Below are 26,459 nucleotides of genomic sequence, written 5' to 3' on the forward strand. Positions count from 1 at the left end.
TATGAAATACACTGTTGGGCCACTGGATAAACCACATGAGTCCTTTAGCTTCCATACTCTCGTCTATAACATGGGGAAAATATGTTAGTCATCCCCAAGATTACTGGGGAGATGAATTAGTTATTAAAGCACTTTGTAAAGAAAGTATCAATGCAAATTAACAGCGTTAGGCATTCTTATTCATTTGATGTGCTTTTAAAACGAAAAGTTTGTAAAACCAACAAATTCAAAAAAGAAAAAGTAAACTTTTCTGATTCTCTAATAGTTTTGAAATGGTTTAAAAGAATCTTTCGCCATTCAATTAGTATCAGTTCACAAAGCTCTGGGGAAGTCATCTTTGAGGCTAAGCCTTACCACGTTCTTAGCAATAAATAAAACCTCTTACTCCCTCTGAAGTCTATGATAACACTGAAGGAAAAGAATTATTTCCCTTTATTCCTTAAATGTAAGACTTAGTTTTAACTACATTTTCAACAAGATTCTCAATTTGTACCTTAAATGGTAGTTCCTTAAAACCAAAGTTTTAAATACTTGCTTCTTTTTGACCCTAAAATAGATACCATGTTTATACATGATCAGGAACACAGAAGATCTTGGTGTAGAACATTTATTTATTTATTCCACGAAACACTCAAAGTTTAGGTCAGTGGGAAATAATTTTAATCAAACAATTGTACATTGTCTTCCCACACATCTCGTTTTTGTATTAGGAAATGACATTGTGATCCATTTCACTACAATATTACAAAATATTTACAAGAAAATATTAAAAATAATTCAAACACAAAAGACAAGATGGGGGTGAAATAAACTGTTTTTTCCCCAAAATCTCTACTCCAGTGCCCACAGCACACAAGAAGAGAATCAAAAGAAATAAGTAACAAAGATCGCCCTGATCACAAGTTTCCAAACGGAGAGGGGAGAAATGGGATGAAAATGGTGGTATGAAAGGGAATAGATATTAGCAGCACTGCTTCAGTAACCAATTAATTCTCAGTGAAATACCCTCTCAAATACAATGAATTCTGAACGAGGCTAAACTTTAAGATATTCCCTCATCTGAAATTAAAAAATACCCTGCCAGTGAAAGTAGCTCTTTTGCCTAAGTTTCCTAAGAGCCTCTTTCTCCACGCACCAAAGACATGAACAGAAGTGTGTTTAGGCATCAAAAGTTGTCACAGTAACCCTTCCATCTCTTTCATGAAAGCTTCATACACATCATCCTTAGTTTGTACTGAGACGGGAACAGATGGACCAGATTTAGGGGCTGCTTTGGCAAGAGGCACAGCAGAATCATCCTCTGACTTTCTTTGGGGAGCAGCAGAAGCCCCTTTATTCTCCCGACGGACCCTCAGTGCGGTGGGCACGAATCGAGTAATCTCTGCCTTGGGATTGGTGATCTGTGGCTTGGCACTGATGGTTGCTGTGGCTTTCTTCTCAATGGTGGCTGCGCTCGTGTCATCAGCCTTGGGTCGCTGAATCAGGTTGGGTGGAGCACTTAAAACTCCAGGGTTTGGCAAAGGAGCCGGTGGGAAAAGCCCAGGTGGGGCAGGTCCGAGTGGAGGCACCAAAGGTGGGCGCATCATGCCAGGACGAGGTGGGGGGATACCTAAGTGAAAGAGAAAACAGGCTGATGAACACCACAGGAACTAATAAAATGTAACTGCAATTAAGGATGTTAAAAACATAGATTGACACGTTTTTAAAAATGGACAATTTACATAAAATAAGCTGAAATAATGGCTGGTTGCTATTTGAAACTCAGGAATATATTCTGATAGTAAATAATATTTTACTACAAAACAATATTTACCTGCAGTCTGTATTTTGTACTTACACTAGGAATGTTTTCTTCCTCTTAAATAACGTACTACTTTAAAATTGAAAAAAAAAAAAAAAAAACAACTGGTGTGAAATATGATTTCAAAATGGTAGAAATTTCAAATTTGACAGCCCAGGAGTCTACTAGCTGTATAGTGCAGATGCTATCAAGGTCAAGGTTGGGGGTTTGATTCCTATGTACTATTTACTGATTTCCATCCCCTGCCCCCCAAACGGTCACTCCATGAGTGGGGAGTAAGAGACTGTAACTAATCACAATCTGTCACCATTCCTGGAAAAGAATTCATGTCCGATTGATGGTTCAGACACATCATCATTTTACCTAGAATTGCAGGCTTTTCTTCAAATGTCACTTATAAGACTGAAGATAAAATACCAAATTTCATCAAATCTAAGATGCTACTGCTTATACGAACTCATACATATTTAACATTCAACTAAAAGGCAGAAAAAAAATGTCCAAGCTGGGGAGCTTAAAAGACCTTCACGTTAAACTGGGACAGTTTATGTAGTAAACCAGAAATATACTGGCACACATAACAAGACCACAAGGAAATTTTCTCTCTCTCTCTACCCAGTATCAGTTGCTTATCTAGCATTGATACTGGGTAGAGAGAGAGAGAAAAAAAATCTCCCTTGTGATTTTAAATTTTAAGCTGGCACTTATGGACATGTATGGCATGACTTGCCAATTACAAGTGAAGACCTAAAAAAAAATCTCAAATGGAGAATTTAATTCAAATGATCTCTGCCTGGGAAAAGGCCCTCGATTGGCAGGCAGAATCAATGCAAATACTCTATAAAAGAACTCAAGTTCAATCCAGGCCAATAACATTTTGAAAATACCATTTTAAGACATCCCTTCATTTTAGGATATGGAATTGTGAAAACATGTCTTAGAGCCAATGGAACATATATAGTAGACAAACGTTCGTTATGGCAATTGAAAGTTTTACCTGGTGGTGCAGGGGGAGGTAGCCTTGGTGGGGGTCCCCGGGGAGGTGGGCCAGGAGGCAGGCCTGGAGGGGGTCCTGGGGGAGGCCCAGGGGGTCGGCCTGGCGGTGGGCCTGGAGGTAAAAGTCGGGGTAAAGGCCCTCGGAGTCCTGGCATTCCAGGTGGTCTCAGGAATGGAGGAGCTCCTAAAAAGAGAAAAATGATAAATTAATGTCAAACAAATACATATGAACTAGTAATTGTGGTAAAAATAAAGGTTAACTCAGATGTGGCTTGATTTATCACTTTAACCTGAAATCAGATAACTTCAAAAACTGATTGAAACGTGTGGAAGCAGAATTCATCCAACAAGTATCTGAGCACAAGAGATAGGGTATTAAAGTTCTTATGGATCGTTTCTTTTTTCCCAGCACTTACAAAAACGATACTCAGTCACAGCTCTCATGGGCTGGAAACACACAAAGATGGTAAGAATTCTTAAATGGTGCCAACATGAGCTGAAAATGGACTACGAAGTGAAGTGCTTCAATGATCTCCTGAAATTCATTAAGATAAAGGACCACTGAGAATGACATAAAATAGGTCATTTTGCTTTGCACCAGTAGGAAAAAGATGAACTCAATTGAAGAAAACTTAGTTGGCTGAATGTAGAAGGAATAAAATCATAAAGAGCCAAGAAGTTCTATATGTTCCTTCAGAATGTAAACGAACTTTTTATACTTTTAAGCTCAACGCTTGATTAATACCAATCATTTTTGTCTCTGATTACTGTAGATTACACTGACATCCAATAATCCCCAGACTAAAGAAGGATGGGAGACAGTATTTACTGTAACCCAATCCCACTGCCTCCCAATTTAGAACTGGATCAACCTTGTCATATTAAAAAATAGCATTAAAGAAACTCTTGGTTACATACTCCAGTTTCTGCCTGCTAATATCAGAACTAAAAAATGCTGAAAAAGGAAGAGCTTGGGAGAGAAAGATGGCTGTCAGAAGTATTACGAGTTGCAAATGGTGCTGTAAGAATAAACCAGTTGCACTTATCCTTTGAGAATCCTTGATTTCTTAGAAAACTAGTAGGAGAAAACAAGAAAACATCTATACTAATGATGTGTATTTTTGGAATGACTTCATTGTAACCACACAGAACGTGGTTAGACTTAATTATTTATCCATTAATATGTAGATGCTTACCTGGAGGTGGTCCAGGAGGAAGGCCTGTAGGTGGTCCAGGTGGCCGTAAAGGTGGAGCAGGAGGTGGTCCAAGAGGAGGTGGTCCTGGCATGGGAGGTGCTTGTATCTGAGAAGGAGGAACAGACTGTGGGGGACCTTGTTGCTGTGAAGCAGATGTGCCATCAGAAAGAGATTCCTCTTTATGCTGTTTTTGTGATTGCTTTTCTGCTTCAGAATCATCAGAATCATCTTCATCATCGTCCTCTGAAAACTCCTCTACTTCCCGTCCTTCCTCAGGGATTTCTTGACCTGAAAGAAATTTTACACCATGTAAATGGAGTTGATTAATATTTTACAGCCTGTAAGAGAAAGATGCCTGAAGACATGTACTCAATAAATGCTTTCTTAAAATTAACAACCAAATAGTCTTCTTCAATAAAATACTTAAGATATGGAAGAATCAAATAGTATTCCACTGATCTATGCTAGTGTAGCATAGTGAATGAGCCCAGGCTTTAGAAGACAGACCTGGATTTAAATGCCAGTTCAACCACTTACTTACTAGCTGTGCAACTTTGGGCAGCTTACCAGAATGTCTTTAAACCTTACCTTTTATAAAACAAGGATTTGTACTTACTTCAGGGTTGCTGGGATACTAAATGGGAAAATGTATGTAAAGAAATTGGCATGAGGAGTACCAAAAGCTGATTCACTATTCTTTCTCTGTCTTACCTGCCATTCGCAGCATCATAGCTTGAAGAGGAGTCAGCTCCTTCATGTTTTTCTTTTTCTTCCTTGATTTCCCAGGCATATCTGCAAATCGTACACTCAGACCTAAGAGGCCAGAGGAGGGAGAAAGAGAGGGGTGGATCGCCATCAGCAAAATTCGTTAAATGCTTACTATAAAACAAATACTATAAATTACTAGACATGATTGTTGCCTGTAAATTTCCTGTAAAATTTGGCAGAAAATAAGCGCAGAGAGTCATATTAAAGATAGTAAGTAACATACCAATTGGTGGTAAATATATGTTGTACTGATTTAAAAGTTACAAATCTAAAAAAAGCTTCAGGAATACTAACAACATCTTTATGCCAATAAAATTGAGCACCTAGATAGAAACAACAATTTTCCAGAAAAATGTTAAGTTACTAAAATTGGCCAAAGAAGTGGTAAGACCAGAATACACGAAAATGAAATGGAAGTCAAAGATCTACTCACCAGGCTGAAATAATTTTATAAGGAAATTCAGCCAAACATTAAGTCACAGAAATTTCCTATAAAGGACACAGGAGGAGATGGAAGGCTATCCAGAACTCATGAAGCTAGCATAACACGGGTACCAAAACTAACCTACTGGCCAACATAAAATATAAGCTTGAAGAGACAGTGTTCAAAAAAAAGGAACCATAATCACCTAAGGTTGGTCCCAGAAATGCAAGATGGTTTAACACTAGAAAAACTATCAATGCAATCCATTATAATAAACAACTTAAACAAAAACCATAACAACATCCCAATAGATGCTTAAAAAGTATTTATGTATGATAAAAGCTTTTAGTAAACTAGGACTAGAAGGGAACTTCTTAACCTGTCAAAGGCTATCCTCTAGACACTTTTAAATATCATGTTAAACGGTGAAATGTTAGGAGCATTCTTAGTTGGTAAACTTTTACAAGAGGATAGGAATTCCACAAGGGAAGGGCTTTAGTTTTGTTCACAGCCTTAGTGTCTACAAACATGCCCTGCATGTAGTAAAAACTCAATTAAATACTAGCTGAATGAATGTTCAATCAGGACAGCCATTTTAAATAAGTGTGCACTGATGAGTACATGTTAAGAAAAACCAGTTGGCAGAAAGAGAAAAATGAGGCAAAGACCACACAGTCCCAGAATTAACGGAGCTGCTGTGGCTTTAATGGCTTCCTACTTTCCAGTGCTAGCTCCTGTGTTAAGGGCCTTCTGTAATTTTTCATTACAAGCTCTCCTTATCTACCCTTTCAAACTAACTTTCTGATTTATAACCAAACCCTTAAAAAATAGGTGAAAAATTATCACCATTACAAATACTAACATTAGTAGTATTACTAACACATATATACTGTGTTGTAGGCTACAAAACCAATCCCAAAGGAAGCCAACACTATTGGGGCGTGACAGAGTATACATTTTCATATTGCTCAGTACCTGTAACAACGCTTAAAATTCTTGATGAATGTCATAACTACTTTTTAAAAGTACATGTGACTCAATCTAAATTTATAGTAAACATGTAATACACATTATGAATATATTATGTTCCCATTAGTGATGACTCCACTTACAAGCATGTCTCCATTGTAATTATGCTTCTGGTTCTTATAATATACCATGGACACATAAAATTTAAAGAGCTTCAAATGTAGATATTTAAATAGAATGATTAAAAAACGACGTGAATATGGTTTTCTCAATAGTTATGTGGTTATTCTCCTTTCCTATATACACCCATGAGAGTACATCTTCATGCTGTTGAAGACCTATTATCTTTTTCCCCAAAAGTTAACATTAGACATTTTTATTACAAACATTGCTTTTTTCTTTACATCGAGTACTTACTCTATGTGTCAAGAACTTTGACTCTGCTGAGATATAAAGACGAATACAGCTATGATCCCTCTTTTCAAGCTCACAACACAATTACTTTCAGAGATGCATTAATAAATCAGGAACTTTGGCTGTGTGCTAATTAATAATAGCACAGAACTTTCATCTGTACGTACCTGACTTTTTTTCTTCATTGTTTTCTCTTTCATTCTCATCACGGTGCACAAATTCATCCCCTTCACTTTCTCCATCTGATCTGTCAGTGTCGCTGTCGTCAGTACTGTCATCATGCTTGTCTTGATCCATATCCTCAGGATAGCCATCATCTTCACTGGTGCTGGAAATGTCATCATCATGACTCCGTTGAGCTTAAAAGGGGGCAGGGAACAGTAATATGATTGACTGGATTCTCTATTACAAAGTACGCCGAAACACAGAAGTTATGCTATGTAACTTACAATAATTTGTTTTTAAAATTTCTGTGTATGAGCTCAGCTATTCATAGTCTAACAGTATTTTCATTTGGCAGCAGTTTAAAATATTCAAACTAGAAAACAAACTGCTTAGAAAGTTGTATACACATACATACACAAGCAGTGTGACTGTATATAACACTCTAGTCTGATGATAATAAAACTGCAAGAGAAACAGGCATCCAAGTCTTAGGGAATTGGTAGTAAGAGAGTGACATCTCTAAGAAAAGCCTAATTTAAAACACAACAAACATGTTATACTTCATTATGTATGATGCTTTTACTTGGTTAGATCCTATGATGTATCAATCTTTAGTATGTACATGGTACCATTTACAACCCAAGTTCTGAGGGGAGTGAACAGGATGTTAAACAGGTCCTACATAAAAAATGATAGTGGAAAGGTTATAAGAACAAAAGGAACAGTACTCCTTACCAAGTTCGGGACTATATAACATGTCTTCGTCTCGCCGACGAGGGGGAAGATCTAGGGCAAAGCCCACTTTACGGCCATACATTTGTAGGACTTGAGGGGGAGGTGGACCTGGAGGAGGACCGGGAGGTTTCCTGCCAGGGGGCAAACGTGGAACGCCATGTCCGAGAAGAGGAAGGATAGAAACTGCCCGAGTTGGAGGTCTGTCAAGAAAATTTCACAGTAATCACGTTAACAGTGATGAGGTCTTTACTTGTTCTTCTAAACAATTTTCAAAGGATCTCTTATTTCATATTTATTTCAAATGAGGCACTACTTACATTCACATTGTCTTTTATTTCCCATTACATTAATTTTGGCACTGGATAGTCAAGACGTGCTTCTACTACGTGCTATTTGATTTTGCTACCACTTCCTTACCCATAGGCTGAGGTCTTCTTAAGGATGGACGGTGGCTGGGCACCAGGAAGGGGAATGTCCTGGATCAGGATGTTGGAAGGAGCGTGTGGCATGTCTGGCAAAGGAATGCTCTCCACTTCCACATGCTGAGCATTCTGAAACACAGGGAATGGAATCTTTCAATAGGAGGCTAAGAGGAATTCACACACTCAACACTAAAATTCAATGTTAGCTATTTCATAATCTGGATCCGCTTTCCACCTATCATAAATATCACAAAAAAACAAGAACAGCAAGCCTCATCAAGATTTCTAGTCTATCAACGAATTGAAGAAAAAATCTTTATCTCCTCTAAAAAAACTAAAACCCAGCTGTTTTTCTCACCCTGTTATCAACTAATACTTTTTGGTTATGGTTTGAAATAGCTGCTGTTCAGAGAAGTCCAACTATTAAAATATCCAGCACCAAAGCCATCCTATTTAATATTCCAGATGATAGGTATCAATTAACTTAGAAATAGTGTATATTCAATGGCAGAGCTTGGGCTCTAAAATTATTTCTGCGGCAGATTAGCTGTATGACTGAGCAAGTGACCTTAGTTTCCTTTTCTATAAAATTGGACCCATACTGCCCACTTAACAAAAATTATAGCACTTGGTTTTTTTACATTTTCATCTTGAGGAAAAATTTACAAGGAAATGTGAAAATCCAATGAGTTTTGATAAATGCCCATATATCATACTCTCTCCCAGTCAATCCCTAACATTGTCCCAAGGCAAGGACTGTTACCAATTTTTCCCTCCATAGATTAGATTTGCTTGTTTTAGAGTTTCATACAAATGGAATCATAACTACAAAAGAAGCTCAGTATGTTTTTGAGATTTAAAAACACCTTGGCTGTTTCTAGTTTTTGGCTATGATTACGTTGGCAGATGGATTAATTTCTCTTGTGTATGTTTAATCTGACAAGAAATTAACAAGAGGTTCAACATGATCAATTTCTCCACTAACAATTTTTAAGAACAAATCTAACATTTTAGTTTCTCTCAAAAGAAACTTGAGTACCTTGACAGCATCAAAATATTGGCTAAGTTGAGCCCTCTTCTGTTCATATTCTACTTCTAGCTTTCTCAATTCTTTGTAAATATCTGGATTCTCTTTTTCATAGAGTCGTAGAATACGTTCAAAGGTTTCACGCAGCTTTTTACGCTTGTCTTTCAGCACCTTCTCATTTAACTGTGGCTGTTGCACTGGGTTAAACTCTGAGAGAAGAGAGCAGATTATGGAATTAAACATTAAAAGGTCACTTCATTTAGGTATCAAGACTGTCATTTAATAAAAATCTCCTTATATGCTAAAATTTTTAAAAGGGAGTTCGACACCAGATATACTCTTCAATTTCAAAAGAACTGAAATATTTATTAAAATTCCACCCTTTTAACATGGCCATGAATTTTACTGTCTCTTCTAAGAAATGTCACTTAAGTAACTGATGTTCATGATCATTGTAATAGAAACCCATTTTCACTCCTCTAAGCTAACAACCTGATATCGTGAAGCTTCAGCCAGACAGGCCTGGGTTTACATACTATGCTGGCTCTGTCATTCAATTCTGAGATCTTGGACACTTTACTTGAATTCTCATGTTTAATTTCTTTATCTGGGAAACGGGGACATCAGCTACTTCATAACAGAGCCCTGATGATTAAATGGGATCATAAATAAAATACCTAGTGGTGTCTTGCTCATATTACTTTTATAACAGAATGGTGTTGCCTCGCTACCATGTAAGCCTTTTTCTTCTCATGTGTTCAACATGGGGCTTAATTACCGGTCTTCTGCCCCAAAAGAAATCAGCACAAGATTCCCAGGCCTGCTGTGTCAATCATACCTGCTCCTCCATCCCTCTTGCCAGTGACTGACTCAGAGATCACATGGTATACGATCCAAATTGGGACCAGATCCTTCACTGATTTTTTTAACACAGATGTGTGAGAGACACGCTTTCACAAGCAAGGATGAAATAAACCGAGCTATCAGTGGTCTTGTAGCCCAAATACCATTACCGTGTTTCCCCGAAAATAAGACCTAGCCGGACCATCAGCTCTAATGCGTCTTTTGGAGCAAAAATTAATATAAGACCGGGTCTTATTTTACTATGAGACTGGGTTTTATATAATACCGGGTCTTATATTAATTTTTGCTCCAAAGACGCATTAGAGCTGATGGTTCGGCTAGGTCTTATTTTCGGGGAAACACGGTAATTCCACACACATATTCCACCTCCCATCCCAAGAAATTCATTAACAATATGGTGAATAAAGCTAACAGACAAAAGGCCAGACAGATGGATGAATGGACAGTCTTGATAATGACATCTGCATTTTCAAGGTCAGCTTCCCTCTGGGATTTCTCAATTATGGGACTCAATGTATCTTTTTTTATGCTTAAATTCAGTTTGTACTGAGTTTTTTTAAAAAGTTTTATTTATTTGTGTTTTTCTAGGACCCATCAGCTCCAAGTCAAGTAGTTGTTTCAATCTAGTTGTGGAGGGCACAGCTCACAGTGGCCCGTGTGGGGATCGAACTGGCAACCTTGTTGTTAAGAGCACTGTGCTTTAACCAACTGAGCTAATTGGCTGCCCCTGTACTGAGTTTTATAAATTGTAATTAGAGTGCTGATGAATGTTACTTTCTCCCTTTTCCTTTTTTTTAAATTTTTATTGGGGACTATTGGGGAACAGTGTGTTTCTCCAGGACCTATCAGCTCCATGTCAAGTCGTTTTCAATCTAGTTGTGGGGGGTGCAGCTCAGCTCCAAGTGAAGTTGTTGTTTTCAATCTAGTTGTGGAAGGCACAGCTCAGCTATAGGTCAAGTCGTTGTTTTCAATCTAATTGTGGAAGGCTCAGCTCACTGGCCCATGTGGGAATCGAACTGATGACCTTGATGTTATGAGCACTGTGCTCTAACCACTGAGCCATCCGGCCGCCCTCCTTTTTCTTAAAGAATAACAAATCTAATTATTTTCTTCTCTAAATCCTATTTGCTAGCATAGTTATTCAAAACCAGAAGGTACAGTCTTATATAACACAGTATAGCTTAGTGTGATTAAAAAAACTATAGAATGCCTCATTTTTAATCCCAGCTTTGCTACTTCTTAACAGTGTGACCTTGAGAAAGGTAGATAATCCCTGTGTTGAGTTTCCTCATCTGTAAAACAGGGACAGTACACCTACCCCAAAAGTTGTTGTGAGGATTAAATGAGAACATTAAAAAAAAAAAAATTGGTACACAGCAAGGTAAGAGATCAACAAGCTTCAGAAGCTTCAGTTACTATTATTATCTCCTTTTAAAACTGATGAGAGAGAGTTAACAGGAGCAAGCTTGTAAGCTAGGAGGATGAGACAGACAGGCAGTTAACAGGAGCGAGCTTATAAGTTAGCAGGAAGGAGCTTAAAAATTAATTGCTTGGCTCTGAATCCCCTGGCTAGCACTGTACCTGTAAGCTGACAAGCGCCTTATATCCATCATAGATGGGAACAGAACAGTTCCTAGGCGAGGCCAACTGCAATGGCAACCCCCTGCAAGCTAACAAATACCCATCACAGTATCATAGATGGGAACAGAACGGTTCCCGGAAAAAGCCCCCTGCAAGCTGATAAGCACCCTGCATCAATCATGGATGGGAATGGGACGGTTCCCAGAGGAGGCCAATTGTAACAGCAACCCCCTGCAAGCTGACAAGCACCCTACATCCTACATAGAAAAATATAAAACCCAGCACACAAACCCGCTGTAGCGGTTTACTCTAGACTCTGCCCCCAGCAACTCCTCTGCTGGTGCTTCTGACTTCTACCCTTCTGTCTGGGCACACTCCTCTTCTCTAGACATTGCCACGGCACCCTTGCTGCCTAACTTTCAATAACCTTTTCTTGCTTTCCTCCTTTTCTGAATCTCATGAATTCTTTCACGTTCTGCGTATGACCAGGGGTATTTCTACATCAATACAAAAACCACATAAATCAGTTTAGGGTCATTTAATAGGTAACATCCTAATACTCCAGGAACAGCAATTGTCCTTACTGAAATTTATACCAGAGGCAACAAGTGGATCAGTTACAGCTGAACTGGGAAAGATTTGGCATCATGTAGCCTGACCCAGAACTCTTGCCAGGCTAGCTGCACAGACTGTCACATTATTTTAGTTACTATTAATACCGTAACCCCACATAACTGGATTTTTTGGAACCCCAATTAATACATCATTGAGGAGATCCACTGTTAACTCTTTCACTTATGTTTCTGGGCAAACTACTAAAACTGTTTTGGTACCTTTGTAAACAAAACTTGAAAAGACACTTTAATATGCTAAATAAAAAAAGTGGTAGGAGGCAGAAGACAGAATTGACAAAAATTTGATAGCTGAAAAGCACATAGGAGTTAAGCAGACTTCTATTTTTGCATGTTTGAAAACTTCTATTAAAAAAAAACAAAAATTAAAAATCCCACGTTCTAATATTAAGAAATAGGTATTTGTGGGTTGGGATAAAATTTCCAGTGGCAGCATCACAGATGATTGTCAATCAACCTTAAATGCAAGGAAAGATAACATGCAATTACCTCATGATTCCAGTTTTGACAAAGCAGTTATGATGAAGATGCATATGATGAGAATGAATTAAAATTATTCTAGAAAATGTGAAGAAGGGGGAAATCCTAATCTAGCATTTTATAAAACGTAATTTTAAGTATTTGATGATTTCTTCTATCTTCTACATCCTTACTAAGTAGTCAAGTATCTTTTTAGGTTCTCATTGGAAAACATGGGAAACTGATACATTCATGGTGGTCTATTATTTAGATTTACATGGTAGCTGCCAACATTAAAAAACAAAACAAGACAAACAAAACCCCAAGGTGATTTCAAAAACCCGATTTCGGTCTTCTCCAAAAAAATGAGCTGGTCAAAGTGAGCTTTCATTACCTCATAACAATTAGCTCTAGATAAATAATGGCTATCCTCTTATTATTCTAGATGAGACCTTCAGTTTATAATAGCTCCCCACCATTTTGTCTTCCTGACACTAAAACTAAATTCAAGTGTCAAATGCCATCGTGGTTTTCTTTTTCTTATGCCTGCCTGCCCATGTATCAGACTGTTATCTCTCCTCTAAAATCTAGCCTTTTTATAAATTCTTACCCATTTCATCCAATTTCTCCATGTCCCGGATAATCTGTTTGGGATCCTTCATCTTCAAAACTGCAGCTCGTACCATCATGCGTTGTTTTTTGTTCTGAGAAAAAGAAAGAGCAGTATGTCAAGAAGCTGGACACTCATGAGTTTTTATTTCAATTTGCTTCAAAAATCTATTTAAGTTGAAGTTGAACTTGATATGATCATTCGTTTCAACCAGAAACATAGCTATGTAATTTTTTACTCTCAAAAATGTTTCAACTTTAGACAAAAAGGTAAATGTTATTTACTAGATGTGCTTTCTGAGACAAGTATCTATGAGATCTAAAGCAGTTACTAAAAAAAAAAAAAAATTTGCAGTTTTTTTTTAAACAGGTTTCAGTTATATTCTAAAGGTATACATTCAAGTTTTACAGGAATTATTGCTAAACAATGTAACAAAACACACAATTGAAAACAATTAAAAATCTGAGTTTTCTTAATGTGATACTGAAAAGTAAATCCTTTCTTATTCTGGGAAAGCACTTTGTCATCAACTCAACAGCTACATAACCAGGAAAACGAATGTACAAAGCTAGTTAGCATCACATTTATTTACAGCCACTAATTCAGTAGCTTTTAACAAAGCAGTATGTTTTAATAACTAACAAAAAAAGAATTATTTTCAAAAGTGTATTATTTAACTCACTGGGAAAGATACTCAAATAAACAATGTTACAATAACCCATCATGAGCTTATCAGCAAGGTTATTTAGTTTTGTTCCCAAGTACAAAAAGTCCCAGACTTTCCAATATTCGACTTACGATTTTTTTTTTTACTTTACCATGGCGCCAAAGGCACTTGGATTCAGTAGAAATTGTACTTCAAAATTTGATCTTTTCCTCGGCTAGCCATGTAGTATGATATTCTCTCATGATGCTGGGCAGTGGCAGAGAGATGATTTTGCCTAACTGGAGGCTAAGGTCAGTGTTCTGAGCACATTTAGGGTATACCAGGCTAAACTATGATGTTTGGTAGGCTAGGTGTATTAAACGCATTTTCAACTTAAGATATATTCAGCTTACAATGGGTTTTTTGGGACATAACCCCATTGTAACAAGGAGCAGCTATATGGTACTTTGGTTTAGTACATTTTATGGTTCTGGCAAGTAACTGAAAATGTTACTTGGAAATCCACTAATCCCAAATGATAAAATGTGCCAAACAACACTTAATAGCTAATTTGATGCATCTGAAATCATACCTTCTTTAACTCTCTCTTCCGGGCTTCTTTTCCTAGACAAAGAGAAAAAAAACTTTCAAACCTTGAACCTTATTATAACATTTCCTCAATTTAACACAATTCTTATTGTGAGAGGCTGTCCTGCACAGTAGGACCTTCAGAAGCACCGCTGGCCTCTACCTACGAGATGCTAGTAGCACCCTTCTAATTTTGTCAACCAAAAATGTCTCGAGAAATTTTAAGCTTAAGGAAGAACTAGGAACCTGATGAAAAAAGATGTCATAAAATACTAAAGAACTTGCAGAACTAATTTATTCAAAATTCCAAATACAAAAAGAAGTTTTAAGCCAATTCCAAGTCAATCAAATTAAAAATATGCACACAATTTTTTTTGCATGTTTTATTCAAGTTTTAATCACGTGCCCACAAGAACACTGTATAACTTTATACAACCAATTCCTAGCACTGCTAATCTTGAAATTAGGACATCATGAAATAGATTTCCTAATGCTTGCAATTTTTACCACAGCTCTTCTTCATCATTCCACACTCATGGATACTTACGGGCTTGGTCTGTGGGATTCATAAATTTCCCACTCTTGGTGGATGATGTAGATCTCCGTCCCATGTTGACAATCTGTGTGGTTCACTTGTTCATTAAAAAAACACCAAAAGCTGCATCAAAGTAAGAACGTCCAAGCCTGTAGAAAATTTGTATGAATTTATTAGAGCTTATCCGAGCCAAACTGACAACCTGCCTCGCATCAAGACCTCAAAAATGCTCTGGAGAATGAGTTTTGCAGTCCTGTTTATACTTCAAAATGAAGGATGGACCCTAAGGAAGATTGCTTTAAGGTGGGAAAAAGCAAGGCAGGGAAATTTCTATGCCTGGATTACAGGACAGTTAACAAGATTATGTGCTCCCTTGAGAGTCATTAAGCCTCTGAGAGGTCTGGCAAAAAAGAGCAATTTCAAAAGTATGTTAACCTAGATGCACAGAAGCAATGGACAGGACTGGCTTAACGCAAAGATAAACCTTTTACTAGGGAAGTTATAGGCCCGAGGTAAACTTTTTAGTAGACCATACAATTATACCTTTCCTTCTTTATGAAGATCTCATCAGACAAGTTTGTTATTAGTTAATGTCTCTTTCAGCAAGTGTTCAATTGCCTTGACTTTTGCGAAATGCTTCCAAGTTGTTCCAATGGCAACTACTTTACCCTGTCAAGGATTTCCTTCTTATAAAACCTGGGAGTGAGGGAGAAGAGAGGCAGAAGCAAGCAAAATTAGTACAAATACAAGCTCTCCTATCTTTGATGGCCCGCATCTTTTTTGCTTTCCTCTCTCAATTACCCTCAGGCTCTTTTAACCCACCTTCCCCAACCTGAAACAGAATACGAATTACAGAAAATTTTTACAGAGGAAACTGGGGCCTTAGTCTGCGCAAACTACTATTATGTCTTGAAACAGAAGCGACGGGGAAATCGGGCCACAAAACCGTGGGGGGACCTCTAGACAACCGAGCCAAGAAGCTCCAATGGGCCGGGGCCCAGATCCACCAAAGGCCAACAGTAGCTGCAACTGCCGAAACCATAGCGACGGTTGAACCTGACTCGAAGCACAAACATCAAATCTAAGGCTATCTGCGACCAGTCAACGTGCACAGACAGGAGGCGGCGCTAACCGACTTGGGGGAGTCAGCCGCTTAACCGCGCTGGTCGCCGCTCCGCCCCAGGCTCGGGGATCCTCCAGTCGGCTACCCGGGAGACCCAACCGCGGAGAGGAAACACGGGGCAGAGAGGCCTTGTGTCCCCGAGGCAACCGCGCGTGCCCCACGAAGGAACGGGAAAGATGAAGAATCCGATTGGCACAATCCCGCACACTCACACTTCTGCTGGGCTCTAGGACTACAAGGAGCGGGGAGAGGACGATTTTCGGCCTCTTTGACTTGGTAGGGGCCTTCACCTCTGCCTCCCGGTCAGCTATCCAGCAACCGCCATCTTGAAACCTCGCGCCCCTCCGCCATTGCTACGTCACTTCCTATCCCTGTAGCCCGACGAACTCACGGTTTCTCCGCCCTGGAAGCATAGGAAGTAACCAAGAACTCCGGGACCAGAGTCTTCCGCTCCAATACAGTACCGAATTGGTTGGTTATCGACTAAGAGCCCGCCCTCATGACGCAGCACCTTGATTGACACTTCCGTAGACCAATGGAAATAAGAAAAAGAAGCCGCTCGGATATAAGATCGGCTCTTGGAAAAGGAGGCGTTCTGACCTAATTTCCGGGAGTTTCGTTTATTGCGCTGCTCAAGACCGGCGAGGCGCTCTTTCGGCCTCCTGGAGTTGTGTTAGTTCTAAGACTTTCTTTCTTTTTTTTTTTTTTGTGACGTAGGCTAGTGCGATCTTTTGGGAGTGTCTGTTTGAAAACGAATTCCCAAATAATTGCTACGGTGTTTGCGCTGTGCTAGAGTCATGACGATCAGAAAGTTCGGTAGTTTATAGTCACACAGAACATTTGTAGACCTGAGCAAATCCGTGCCCATATTACAGAGCCAGATTGCTAATCTACAGGATTAGTACTTTGAAAAGGAAATGTGGGGATACATGTGCTGTCAGTTTTACATTTACTACGGGCGAACTTATATTGTATCGGCTCTGGTCTTTTCACCAGCCAAAAATCCTCTATGATGTCACTGTATACACGGGATTATTCCCTTGGCTCCATTCTTCGTCCTTTCCTTTTCCTTTTCTATCCGCTTTTTCTCTATGACACCTCCCCTGTCTTTTCACCTTGAAGGAAATTTTTTATATTTTAAAATTCTATTCTTAAAGGACACGCTTGTTTATTTTTGATCTTAATCATATCCCTTGTAGGAAAATATGTTAGATATGGGTCAATTCTTAATATCAATTATAAATAGTACAAAATACTGATGGAGATACATAGTAACTTTTAGCAGAATATTTAAATGTGCATTTAACTGTACATTTGTCCCTTACCTAAACTAACCTTTGTCTTAGGAAATTCTTGATTTGATTTTAGACTGAATTTTGAGTCCCAGAAAGAACAATAAAAAGATCTTGTAGTTTAAAGCTTATAAATCAGGTAATAAAAAAGTTTAATTTTGCAGGTGAACTAAATTGTGATGTTTTACAACGAATTTTAAAAAATAATGATGAAAAAATAATGAAAGAAAATTATTACATTTGAAAAATTCAAGTATTTCATCTAGATTTTAATTTTTAAGATATGCTGAAATTTTCAAATTTCAAGAATCAACTATAACACATTCTTGCATCAACAGCTTATTAATAATTTTACAAGTAGAATCTGAGAGCCTCAATGGGAGTTAAAAGTTGGTGCAGGATTTAGGAAACAAACTCGTGCATCTGCAGAAATTCAACTGAACCATTAGGCCTCCAGAGCCTCTAGATTTTTCTGAAAGTAGGTAATTAATGAAATGGGCCACCTAAAGCTGTATATACAATGACAACTTCCTCCATTCTGCCAGTATTGAAAATGAAATTTCTTTTTTCTGAAAACTCATAAGGTAATAAATTATGACTTTCCTCTAAAATTCTTAAAAGTTGCTACTTCCTCTCCTGTATCCTAGATGCATTTTGTGCTGGGATTTGCTTTGTTTGTTTTTTAAATGTTCCAGAGTGTTCAAACATTCACTTGAGGGATATTTAATCATCACACCACAGTTGGTCAGGTTGCTTGCAATTATAGAAACAAAACCTTTATCTTTTAGTTTTAAATTTTGTCTTTTAAAAATCCATCCAAATTATAGAATTAGAAGTTTCCAGAACCATTGCCTCCTTTCATCGTTGAAGTAGATTGTTACAAGCCATATTTTAGTCTCTTCCAGTTTACAGAAAGTTGAATTTAAACTGATGGTCAAACTTATGGTAGTATTTCTATTCCTTTAGAAGGCCTGTGGTTTGTGTTCAGGCAGAAGTTACTATGTCCCCATAGAACTAAATGATGTCTGAAGTAGAAATGAAAATTTCTGCATTCAATGTAAATTTTAAGGATTTTGACAGGGAATTAGAAAAGGAAAAGGTAACCCCTACACCTGCTGCTCTATAATATCATTTACGCTAATGTTGACCTGATAGAGAGCAGAGTGAGAAGAATCCTCGGATATAATCTTCTATTTCACAGGATCTAGCACCAACTGATCCAGGCATTCATTGTTGATGCAAAACTCTAGAGTCATCTAGTTTTAGCATCTGTAATTCCTCTTTCCAGTTTGTTTACTGTACTTATGTCTCTGTTGGAAGAATATGGAAAATTAACCTAATCAAAGAAACAAAGCACTATTATTGAGAGAGAAGCAGAAAATATTCCAGTGGCAAATAAAGTGGCTATTTATTTCATTTGGTGTTCCACTGTGTTGGTGACCTCAGTAATGGCATGATGATATTTTTCTGAGGCTGACTTGAATTCCACCAGATGCTTTTCATAACTTTTGATGGCTGCTTCAAGTTGCGTTTTCTCCACTGCTCCCAGGATGGCACGGAAGATCATATCTATGCCAAGGCCAAGAAGAGCAACTCCTATACTACCAAGGAGGGAAGCACTAATTTGAGCTAACACAGTGACCAACTTGTTAATTATGCCACTTGTGACATTTGAGCCCACGAGTTTAACAGCCACTGCACTGGCTGCAGAAGTAGCTTCTCCCAGGATGACTGAAATAACCTTTTGTACAATTGCAATTTTCTCTGTTTCCCTTTCCTTAATATCCTGAAGTTTTCTATAAAGTGTTGGCTCTAGTTTATCTTTTAGTGCTGCATCAACCTTTTGCAATTCCTTTTGGATTTTCATCACAGCTTGGATGATGATATCACAGTTTTCTTTGATGGTGCCATCTCTTTTCATCTCAATGGAGACCAGCCTGCACCCCAAATGTGTATTTAAAACCCCAATCAACTTATTGGTGGCATAGAAGCTGTCAGACAAGCAGTCAAGGAGCTGTTGGTGAAGACGGTTTACTTCTTCCCGCCTCCTTGGGTTGTCTGGGTAGAGCAAGTCACTGTGAGCCATATTTCAGATATGATCTCTGAAAAATAAAATGGTAAATTTTCACTAAAAATCTTGAAAAATATCTCCTGTCTGCTTAGATTTGACCAGGAAATCTTTTACTTCATGAATAGCAAAGTAGCAATGTGCTATGTAAGGAATTCCTCAGAAAACTCAATGGGTTCTTGAAAACAATTATTTTCATGAAACTTGGAGTCAGTGTGTGGAAATGTGGGCAACGGAATATAGCCTATTGATGCGTTAATTAAGGCATTATTACATTTTGTGGTGGGGGAAGTCGTAGATAGGAAATACTTGTGTTTATCAAGCATCTGATTATTAATAAGTAAATGTGATTATTTCCAAGTAATGTCTAATAACATTTGAAACAGAACACAGTTTGAAATGGTGAGCTCTTGATAGCCAGTGCTCCTTTATTTCTCCAACTTCTGGTCACCACACTGCAAAGAACTTCCAGATTTATTTCTCTGATATTTGGAGTTAAATTAGTAGGGCCAGAAGAATATTAAGATCTCTGAGTTTACAGGGCTATTTATATGTAATTTTGTTTGTATTAATTTACAATATTTATTAATTTGTCACTTAATTTACAATATTTAAATCACTATATCTTTACGGGCAAATTACTTGTTCTCTAAACCTAAGGGACATTGAAAGGCGAATATAACAATAGAATCTTTACAAAAAATCCTTGTGATGAGAGTATACAGTCAAGAGGCCGTGGATTAAAATCTCACTTGAGAAAGTGGGCATGGTGCAAGGGACAGTGCAATCATGACTGCCTCTGATTCTCTATTTGCAAAGTTTATAAATGAAATTATTTAAAATGGTCTGTATTGCACTTGGCCATTATTAAGATAATTTAGAATTAGCCTTGGAAAGAAGATAATGTCATTTCACAGAAATATTAAGGAATAATTAGCAAGAGTACCATAGAATGAATAAAATAAGCCTGGTAGAAGCCTTTTGAGTTTACACTTCTGGCTCAGAGTATCATGCAGAGGAAAAAGGAATAAGCATGTTCTTCTGAGTTTATTTGGGTAAAAGTTTGAGCCTAGTAAGAACAATATTACTCAATATGGTTACATTGAGTAGGCTTACTATGTGCCTGGCACTTTTATTTTTCCTTTAAACCCTTGAGAGAAAATGGAGTTCTCTATATCTGTGTGGGATCTGGCACATTCTCTCTATGAGTAAGCGATATCTTGATTAACTTGGGCCCTATCTTAGGATCATGTTCTTAACCTAGATATGGGGAACCTGAGAAACATGGAATAAAGGAGTGAAGGTGTTTTTCTCTCAAGAAAGTAAACATGAAATTAATCTATCCTCCAAGTCATAAAGATGTAATTTGGGAATAGAGAGGGGACCATTTTTAAAAAATGGATTGGGAACATGATAATTTATGATGTTTAATTTAGAAAACTGCACTGGTACTCCTGGTGGAATAAACTTTTATCATAGTCAGAAATTCATTTTTATCTTTGATTCAGATCTAGTACACACCTATACAAGTGCACGCACACCCACGCAACAGACACAAATTTCCCTAAGACAGTACTTAGAAAAGTAATTCTATTTGTTGAGGGTCTATTAAATATTTCCCAAATTCATCATTAGGTTGCAAACTGCAATTTGATAACCACAAATTTGGACTTTGATTTCTCTTTTTTCTTCTAGGAATTTTCCATTAAACTTTTTTTTTTTTTTTTGGCTTCCACTTTTCAGATTTTCCCATGAAATGAAAACTACGGTTTCTGATTGAATTCAGATCACCAACTACATCCCTATTTAGATATTTAGGGAAGAGGAGTCTTTCTTAGTTTGAAAAAGTGGAAAGTATTTCTAGCAGCTATCATATGCTATTATCTGAATGCATAATAAATGAACCTCCCTCCTGGATGGGAGGTTGAATGCTTCCAAGTGATCAGTTTCTTCCCAATTAATTTATTGTTTTAATACAGCTTGACAAATTAATCACAAAATATGCCTGGAAGACTGAACAGGTGAGGCTACGTATTTTTTCAGGATAAGTAATGATGGGACTTTTTCCTCCTCAAATATAAAAATACTATAAAAACACAATATTAACCACTATTGTGCAGGTGAAAGAGTAGATGGAATCATGGAACAAAAGTCTCCCAAGCAGATCCTTCTATACATTTGATGTACTATATAATGTAGAATCTCAAATTAATGGTAATTGAAATTATTATTACATAAATGATCCTGGCATAATGAGCTAGTTTGGGGGGTTAAAAGTTAATTTAAAATGCTATCTGCATAATATATGTAAAAAAATCAACTAATAGCTAAAAGAAAATGGATCCTTTTCAAATGTCTATATGGAAACCAATGGAAAAAAAAGTCATATCAAAATTTGACTAACAAAAATGACCATGTAAAAAGAACTAAACACAAATTGGGAAAAATTTAAGAAAAATGAAGAAGTATGAATTTTTAAAGACTTGTTATTAATAAGGAAAATAGTAACCTAACAACTAAATGAGCAAACAACTCTGAACAGACAGTAAAAGAAGAAATAGTAGCTAATTGATGAAAAGAATTCAATCTTACCAGAAATCAAAGACACAGTACTTTTTAAACTACAAAAGTAATATTTTCTTTACATACTCAAACCCTTGCACATACACTGTTATACCCAGACGATCCAGACATCAATCCATAATTTTGTGCCATAACAAGTTTGAGTAAGAGACATCATGATGTGCCCAGAATTATTTTTTATATCTAATGAAAAAGGACTTTTATTTTCTGACTCAGGCTTACCTTCCTAGCTCTTTTTTCCTTGGGGAAGGGTATTAGGAGGGTTCCATACGCAAATATCTTCAGCAGGCCTGCCACCATACCTGTACCAGTACTGAATATAGTTCAAGATTGTTTCTATCCCAACTGTGAGATAAATGCTAGAGAATGAGGTGGAGGAAAGGTAGGGTTTTAAGGTGAAACTAATGAATTATTTCTTGGACAGGTGAAATTTGAAGAGCCTGGTGAAAGAAGCAATTTAATAATTCAGTAACAATTTATCTAATGGAGTAGTGAGTGTTTTACAATGTATAAGGTAGTTTGATAGGCTCTGTAGAGCACACAAAAATGAAAAAGATATGGTCCTTGCTTTCATGGTATTTCTAGTTAAGAAATGGTATTTTTAGTTAAGAAGTTAAGATATTTAAAATTACATGTCAAGTTGAAAGTACTGTGTCATTCGAAACTACAGATAGAGGTGGTGCTTGATTTGTGCAAATTCAAATTTTAAACAGCCCACGCTTTTATATTGACACTGGGTCCATATGGAGACATTCAGTCATCCAAGGAGGGTTAATGATTTGCACTCTTTCAATTTGTTACTATTAAATATGCGCTTGATATTTAGATGAGTGGTTATACCGCTCTTGGAAAACCATTGTTGGTAATGTCCAGCGTCTCCACTATTGCCCATGACAATTTAGTTCTGACTCTCAAATTGCTTACTTCACTCAGCAAAATGAAAACCTTTCAATTAATTGGAGTTACCCTTCTTAAAGACCCTAGTTGTTGCTTAGGCATGCCTAAGTGATAGGTTACTAACAGTATACAGAGGGTGCTGAAAAAAGGTATACACATTTTAAGAAGGAAAACTGTATTAAAATTGTAATACTCAATATATGCAATAATAAAAGATGAATACAAGTCACGTTTGACTTCTGCAATTACAAGAGGTGCTCAGAGTGGTTACCATCAGCATCCAGACACTGCTGATTACAAGCTTGAGCAACGTTGACCAAAGTGTCCACTTGTATACATTTTTTTGCCCCCCCCCGCCCCGGTGTAGTACTGTACCTAAAAGGAGTTCTGGACCATATTCTTTTTCTATCTTGTTAAATTTTCAGTGATGACATTTTAAATATTGACTTTAAAATTCAATCTTTGAAAAATCATGTTAAAGTCATTTTAAAAATGACTTTTCAAGATTGGCACCAGCAGGTAGCTAAGTGGTTTACTTAATCTAGTTCTGATTACCTGCACTTTTTGTATGGTAAATGTGAACTTTTACATTATTTACTTTCACGTGATAGTACTCCCTTCCCTGTCAGTGTAAAATTCACCCTGGGACATTACCATCCACTTCTGTACAGGAGAGTTTGTGCTGTTACTTGCGTATTTTATTGTAGTGGCTCATTGAAATAGATTCTATAGAACCCTGATGGGGAATTTCTAGCCAGCAGGGGGAGCTATTGGTCTCTGGCACGCCTATTTCGTCTCAGCCTATGCAGAAGCAGCAGTGTGCTTTCTTGTGTTGCTGTACTTGGGCTGTGGATGGGTAAAATTTGATGAGTGTTCTGTCCCTAAAACAGTTTGGAGATCACATGTATTTTGCTGTTTCATAAAGTGAACAAATTTTGAGACTAGCTTCAGATGGATTCTTATTGAATCCATGTCAATTTTGTTGGGTTGAGAAGTAAACGTTCAAGATTAAAGAGCATATTAGAAAGGGCAGAAATATTTTGATGATAGTATCTAAAAGTTACGTTTTATTTAGTGATGCTATACAGTTGTTTTAATTTTTCTGGAAAGGAACCACCTTACAAAATGAAAATGTATTGATTATCAAATATTCAAATGAACAATCCTCAGGATACTTTTGTGAATAATAATAGTGCATTGACTGTCAAGTGCTATAGAAATTTAAAGGGAGAAATTAATATTGAGGTGATTAGTGGAAGCTTCATGGGCAAAGTAACATGTGATACGTGCTTTGGTAGATGGTAGAATTATAACATGAAATTAAAAGTAAAAGATTTGATAAAGTATTTTAAAATATAAGGTCAATAGCACTAACATATAAACACTTTAAAATATAGAAGGAAAAACACCCATACACCTATATTTTGGTGTTTTTGTGGTTCCTTTCCAAAGTTTGTTTGAATGTATAAGTATTTTCACAAAGTTTTAATGTAAATAGAATTTTCATATCACATTAATTTACTTAAGCATTTACCCATATTTCTAGTTTTACAATCATTTTATTGGTTATATAAAATATTCCATAAGATATCTTTGCCATAATTTAATGAATCCCCAATTGTTTCACTATCATAATGTTCTAATGATCATTTAAATACACAGTTTTTTCCCCCCTTCAATTATCTGGATTATTTCCTTAGGAAAAATTTAGAGAAAAATTATATAGTTAACGGGAATAAAAACTTTTATTACTTTTGGTATGTGTTGGAAATTGCATTCCAAAAACTTTTACATTGCCATCAAAAATAAATTTTTACAGGAGGACATTGGATGTGTTTCAAAGTCAAAGATGATTCTGTTAAATATCGATTTGGGAAGCATACAGATAAATTTCAAAAAGAAGAGTTCTTGCCTTTGTAGAAATACATACTGAAAATGTTAACAATGAGATGATGCGATCTCTGAGATTTGCTTCCAAGTAATCTATAATAGAAGTGAGAGTGGAGTAGGGTTATAGAGGAAATGAGATGGACCTTGTTTTTATAACTTTTGAAACTGGTTATGGGTACATGGGAGTTTGCTATATTAATATCTTCACTTTAGTGTATGTTTGAACTTTTCCCATAATAACAATTAAAAAAAGGAAGAAAGAAAGAAAAATCATGACCCTGTCTAAACCGCTGATGTTTTAGTGCTCTCTGAGGTTTTACATTTATCTCTGCTGTCACTTTTCCTCAATATCTATATTAGGTCCGGCTATCATACAAGGTTCATTTATTTGGGAGTGTGGGAATGGGATATAGGTAAACTCAGAAGATTTCAGTAGAAAACAACAGCTACTAATTAGTTCTGAGCCTCCTTCTTTAATTTAAATCAAAACCATGGCCTTTAATTAAAAAAAAAATTAAAAAGCTGATCACTGTATGATCACACTTTCTGCTGTAAATTTTTCTAAAGAATACCGTGTTTCCCCGAAAATAAGACCTAGCCGGACTATCAGCTCTACTGCGTCTTTTGGAGCAAAAATTAGTATAAGACCCAGTATTATATTATATTATAAAAATAGTAGACAATGTTTCTTGCTCTCACGAAGGAAACAGTCTATTTGGAGACACACAGTAAATTCCCAGTGATTTTTAAATGTAATAATTTATGAAGGTGTGTAAGCACTATACATTAACTAGTATTAGATTGCATGTTCATTCTTTTACAGCTACTGAGTGCTTATATTAATGTTAAAGCATAAATGGAAATTGAACAATCTTTGCAAACAACACACAGTCACACAGATGTCATTTCATCCTTAATCCTTTCTAAAATTGATGTCTTTACTGCTTTATCTTCCTCTCTGACTTAATCAGTTATATAAGCTATCATTTTTTTATTTTCTCTGGTGTCTTCAGAGAAACAATAAAAAAGAACATGCCATGGGATCTTCTTAGACAAAGTTGTTTTGTTACTTTATTATACTTAATGGCTAGGACTCAAGACTGATGTTATTTCAAATTGCCTATAGTATTGAGAAACAAGAGTATTATATCAGTACTAATAGAAATATCCATGTTGCTTACCTCGCTGTGTTTCTGAGTTCAGTAGTCCCAGCACTTGTTTAGCACTATTGTTGACATGCTTTTTCATCTGGTTTCATCTGGATGTTTCTGGTGGAATGTGATGACTTACAAGCTTTGCTAGTCTCTGCTGGGTCCCTCTGCCTGTCTGGTTTATAGACTATTTCTGCATGGTTTAGTTCTCAGAATGCTTCTATTTCCTAGATTAATATAAAATTAGTACAGATTAAATGATATAATTTGAAACAGTGATAAAGTGGGAAAACTTATTTTTCTGTTCTTCAATGTTGAAAAGTGCTATAAAACTGAGCTAATTGAATTTAGTAGAGAAGACGGTTCTTTGATGACAGCTCTCAGATTTGGGGATTTCATCTTGTCAGTTATTCCAGATATTGTTTCCTTTAGCTTCTGTTGCATTTGTACCTCCATCTGTTGCTGATTGCCTTGTTTAGGTTCCCAAGAGATATAAATCCAAATATATTTACAGCCAAATGTCGTTTTTTCTGTGTGCTATTAATTCCTCTGCTCTTTATCACTATCTTTCTTGTTATCTTGGTGAATTGTCTTGATAATATAAAAACTTTAAAGACCAGCTT

At 36.8% G+C, this 26,459-nt stretch overlaps 2 protein-coding genes across 5 annotated transcripts; both read right to left on the minus strand.

Moving 5' to 3' along the window:
• Positions 1 to 591: 591 nt before the first annotated feature.
• On the minus strand, positions 592 to 16,369 carry WBP11 (WW domain binding protein 11). 2 transcript variants are annotated; one of them, XM_033118301.1, is made up of 13 exons: positions 16,246 to 16,369; positions 15,376 to 15,528; positions 14,845 to 14,981; positions 14,302 to 14,333; positions 13,064 to 13,157; positions 8,930 to 9,126; positions 7,886 to 8,019; positions 7,469 to 7,668; positions 6,736 to 6,927; positions 4,705 to 4,806; positions 3,994 to 4,281; positions 2,799 to 2,981; positions 592 to 1,609 (listed from the first exon to the last, which is right to left on the minus strand). In XM_033118301.1, exons 3-13 carry the CDS (start codon positions 14,906 to 14,908, stop codon positions 1,176 to 1,178), a joined length of 1,920 nt encoding a protein of 639 aa, XP_032974192.1. In that variant the 5' UTR covers positions 14,909 to 14,981; positions 15,376 to 15,528; positions 16,246 to 16,369; the 3' UTR covers positions 592 to 1,175. The 2 variants fall into 2 exon arrangements, with proteins under 2 accessions (XP_032974192.1, XP_032974191.1); XM_033118300.1 differs by having other exon boundaries at positions 16,168 to 16,321.
• Positions 16,370 to 17,516: 1,147 nt separating this feature from the next.
• On the minus strand, positions 17,517 to 25,941 carry SMCO3 (single-pass membrane protein with coiled-coil domains 3). 3 transcript variants are annotated; one of them, XM_033117724.1, is made up of 2 exons: positions 24,726 to 24,780; positions 17,517 to 19,349 (listed from the first exon to the last, which is right to left on the minus strand). In XM_033117724.1, exon 2 carries the CDS (start codon positions 19,331 to 19,333, stop codon positions 18,656 to 18,658), a length of 678 nt encoding a protein of 225 aa, XP_032973615.1. In that variant the 5' UTR covers positions 19,334 to 19,349; positions 24,726 to 24,780; the 3' UTR covers positions 17,517 to 18,655. The 3 variants fall into 3 exon arrangements, with proteins under 3 accessions (XP_032973615.1, XP_032973614.1, XP_032973613.1); XM_033117723.1 differs by lacking the exon at positions 24,726 to 24,780 and adding an exon at positions 22,121 to 22,246; XM_033117722.1 differs by lacking the exon at positions 24,726 to 24,780 and adding an exon at positions 25,867 to 25,941 and having other exon boundaries at positions 17,518 to 19,349.
• Between the last annotated feature and the right edge of the window lie 518 nt (positions 25,942 to 26,459).

This window comes from Rhinolophus ferrumequinum, chromosome 10 (genome assembly GCF_004115265.2).
Source record: "Rhinolophus ferrumequinum isolate MPI-CBG mRhiFer1 chromosome 10, mRhiFer1_v1.p, whole genome shotgun sequence".
Classification (NCBI taxonomy): domain Eukaryota; kingdom Metazoa; phylum Chordata; class Mammalia; order Chiroptera; family Rhinolophidae; genus Rhinolophus; species Rhinolophus ferrumequinum.